We start from the raw sequence: 3509 nt of genomic DNA, 5'->3' as shown, positions 1-3509 counted from the left end.
AGAGGCTCGGAAGCAATTGTGTTGGCTTCCATTCGGTTTTGTCGCAGGTCTCGATTGCATGCCGAAGCTATAGTAATATGACTGAAGGGTTCAAACTTTGTCTTTTTTTCAAAAAGCCGTTTGAAAGTAAGGCATCCCTCCTTCAGTAATTTCACGTCCGACTCGCAATATTCCAGCAATTCTTTCTGGAAATCGAACACTACATTCTCAGCTCTTTCTTTATCATGCCATTTCTCGAAGTCTTTACGGCCGTTGACAGACATTCAGGCATGTAAAATTCTTTCTCGGGAATTGGTCCCACGTAGTCTTGATTTTCAGGCGTGTTAAACAGGTGAGGAAAATAGCCCTTTTTTAACTCTGTCAATCCGAATGTCTTTGGAAATGCAGAAAGCGGCATTTGAAAAAATGACAGAGAGTCAATAAAGTTAATATTGTCAAAGGTTAATTGGAGAAGTTTAGCTCCATTTCTGATTTGATTAAGGACCCTGTGTTGGCGATGATATTCCTCCACGACGAAATAGGAGTCGTAGCCAGAAAAGTGGGCCAAAACAGTTACATTGCGCGTGTCTTCTTCAGTTAACGTATTCAGCCATTCCAGGAAATCGCGAATGCAATCTTCACCTTTGAAGTGGAGTGGACAATTATCATCCTCAGTTTCCGCTATTAAAAGATTAGGGATGTGTTTGCCAGTGTCTTGCATCGCCTCAATATCGAAGAAAACGAGAATGGGAGGCTTTTCATCATCATCATCATCATCATCATTACCATTATCCTCTGCTTCGGCTTCGGTTAATCGCTTGCGTTTTTTCTTTTTCTTTCTCTTCTTCTTTTTTTTCTTTTTTCTCTTCGGTTAGCTCTTCCGGTGTTTTAGGTATCTGAATAAAGCATCGGTGGCTTGCGGCCTCTATGTACTCGTGGCAAGAGGGACAGTCTATGTAACCGCATTCATGTTCTTGTTGCTTCTTGAGACCCACCAACAACTTTTTACAGCTACGACATTTGCGGCGTTGACTGCAAACACTGATGTCTTTGGAGTCAGCGGTTTTTCCCTTGTAGGATTTCGTCAGATGATTTTGAAAACAAACATCACCATAAAACATCCGCTTACAGGATCCGCAGGGTGTAGCTGGTGGTTGATTACGACACCTGGCCTCTGTAAAGTCCTCACATCCCGTTTGTAAGCAGGAAGAACAATGATCAGGGTTGTTTTCACAGGCGTGTTGACCTTCGTTATTGTAGGGTTTGAGACACCTTGCGCAGAAATAACTGTTACCAAAGAACCCAGGTAACGTAGTGATCACATTGTAGTGTTCATTATCATACAACAGTACCAATTGTTTTTCCTGAGGCTTTCCAAAAGAAGTCACGCTATAACCTCGGGTAGCGTCCACAAGTAAGAGCTGATAATTGTTCAAGGACGGCGTCAATGCAAATCTAGTGAGTTCCTCGTAACCGCATTTCCCATTTCTACATTAGCTTCTATATGCAGCTTGATTGCTTCATCTCTATGGATAGAGAAACCTCTTCTGAAGCTGTTCCATTTAGGGTGATCATCCACTCTAACTTTAGCTGTCACAATGGCGCGGGCGCAGCATAGTTCATCTTTGTTATCGATACTGATGACAGAACCTTTCAAACGTTTGAAAGTTTCTGGATTAGAATGTCCAGGTTTCAATTTTCGTTTCTGACCGCTACCGCGAGGAGATGTACGAACGTGTGTAAAAGATAATTGAAACGAATCATTCATTTCAAAGTTCTCGTTTGAGTTTAACACCTGTGACATTTGCTGCAGCAGACTGTCGACACGATCGCTACCATTTAACCATTCCCCCGCCGGTAACGCTCGATAAGCATAGCTGTTGACTAAGCGATTGCTGGCTAAATTGAAGTAGACACGATCAGCGGCTGGTATCCTGTCTCGGAGAATCAAATTTTGGATTGTTCTATGTAATCCATCAGCAATTGCTGCTGCCAAGTTTTGTTGAGGTATAAATTGTCCCACCTGACGAATGTTGGAGGTGTAGTGACGCTCTCTAACGCCCATTTTTTTTGCTGTGACTATCTACGTACGGGTTGAGTACAAATTCGAAGCGTCCAGGTTCTGTGATAGCAAGACTTCCCCCCATTTGTTCTTGATTAGTGAGTTGACGTTCTGTAGCCTCGGCGACATTTGACAAAATCGTATCATCGATAGAGTCGTCAAGAATCTAAGAGAAAATATAAAATAAAATAAATAAACCGGTTCATCACACATTAAGTACACGAAATGTATTTTTGTTACAGCATATTTAATTTACCTGTTGGAAATAACTGTTTTCTGGTCCATTCTCAATAGCAATAATGGCCTCCAACAATTCTTCATCGCTTATATCCTCAAAGTGGCTTGACATGGGGCGAAAATCTTATCCAGAGAAACAAAAGTTTAGTCAACAGTCCACCATCTGCAAATGATTTCTATCTAGCGAGTCCCAGCTTTATTGGTGTCGTTAACTAATCATATTACAGGAAATGTCAGCACATTTCCAACATCCAATCATATTGCACAAAAACGACATCATATTTTCAACCACCAATCAAGTAACATATGACGTTATTGATCTATCATAATTACATTCACACACGCAGACCACCCGAAAAGTTTACTTAGTTTGTTAATTTAATTTTCCTGTAAATGAATAACAATTACACAACTCGCATGAAAACAAATGCCTTCATTAGTCTTTTAGCGTCCGTTCAATTCGCCTTAAAAGATAATAGCCTATTCAGTTAAGCTAACAGAGTCTAATCATTCAACGTTTAAGATAATAGTCCATTGTCACATTCTTGCGTTAAGTTTTCAACTCGTATGCAAATTTCGTTATCCCCGCGGCCAATGGGACAAATTATTTGCATCGCGCTCTAAACTTAAATTTAGGAGTAACGGTTCCATTGTAACTTAAAGGTTTATAAAATACGATCGGACGAACGCTATAGCTTTGCTTATCCTAAATCCGTCCAGTGTTACTTGTGTTATACTGGTAGAACCTTTCCAAGTCCGTCAGCGAGTTATTCAAAATCAAAAGAACTTCATTTCAAAAACCGTAAGCGCCTTCAAATTCCAGACCTGATATAAAGGATTACAGCGAGCTATTCAAAATCAAAAGAACATCTTTTCAAAAACCGTAACCGCCTTCAAATTCCAGACTTGATATAAAAGATTACACCGAGGTATTCAAAATCAAAAGAACATCTTTTCAAAAACCGTAACCGCCTTCAAATTCCAGACCTGATATAAAGGATTACACCGAGCTATTCAAAATCAAAAGAACTTCATTTCAAAAACCGTAACCGCCTTCGAATTCCAGACCTGATATAAAGGATTACACCGAGCTATTCAAAATCAAAAGAACTTCATTTCAAAAACCGTAACCGCCTTCGAATTCCAGACCTGATATAAAGGATTACAGCGAGCTATTCAAAATCAAAAGAACTTCATTTCAAAAACCGTAACCGCCTTTGAATTCCAGACC

At 40.0% G+C, this 3509-nt stretch overlaps 1 protein-coding gene across 1 annotated transcript; it reads right to left on the bottom strand.

Moving 5' to 3' along the window:
- Window positions 1-1423: 1423 nt before the first annotated feature.
- Window positions 1424-2908, bottom strand: LOC145470593 (uncharacterized). The gene is made up of 2 exons (XM_081454400.1): window positions 2298-2908; window positions 1424-2207 (listed from the first exon to the last, which is right to left on the bottom strand). The coding sequence occupies exon 2, from the start codon at window positions 2042-2044 to the stop codon at window positions 1424-1426; it is 621 nt and encodes a 206-aa protein (XP_081310526.1). The 5' UTR covers window positions 2045-2207; window positions 2298-2908.
- Window positions 2909-3509: the final 601 nt, after the last annotated feature.

The sequence above is a fragment of the Orbicella franksi genome, chromosome 15, assembly GCF_964199315.1.
Source record: "Orbicella franksi chromosome 15, jaOrbFran1.1, whole genome shotgun sequence".
Taxonomy (NCBI): domain Eukaryota; kingdom Metazoa; phylum Cnidaria; class Anthozoa; order Scleractinia; family Merulinidae; genus Orbicella; species Orbicella franksi.
Note: the sequence above shows the minus strand (reverse complement) of the source record. Positions and strands in the feature narration are given on the sequence as shown.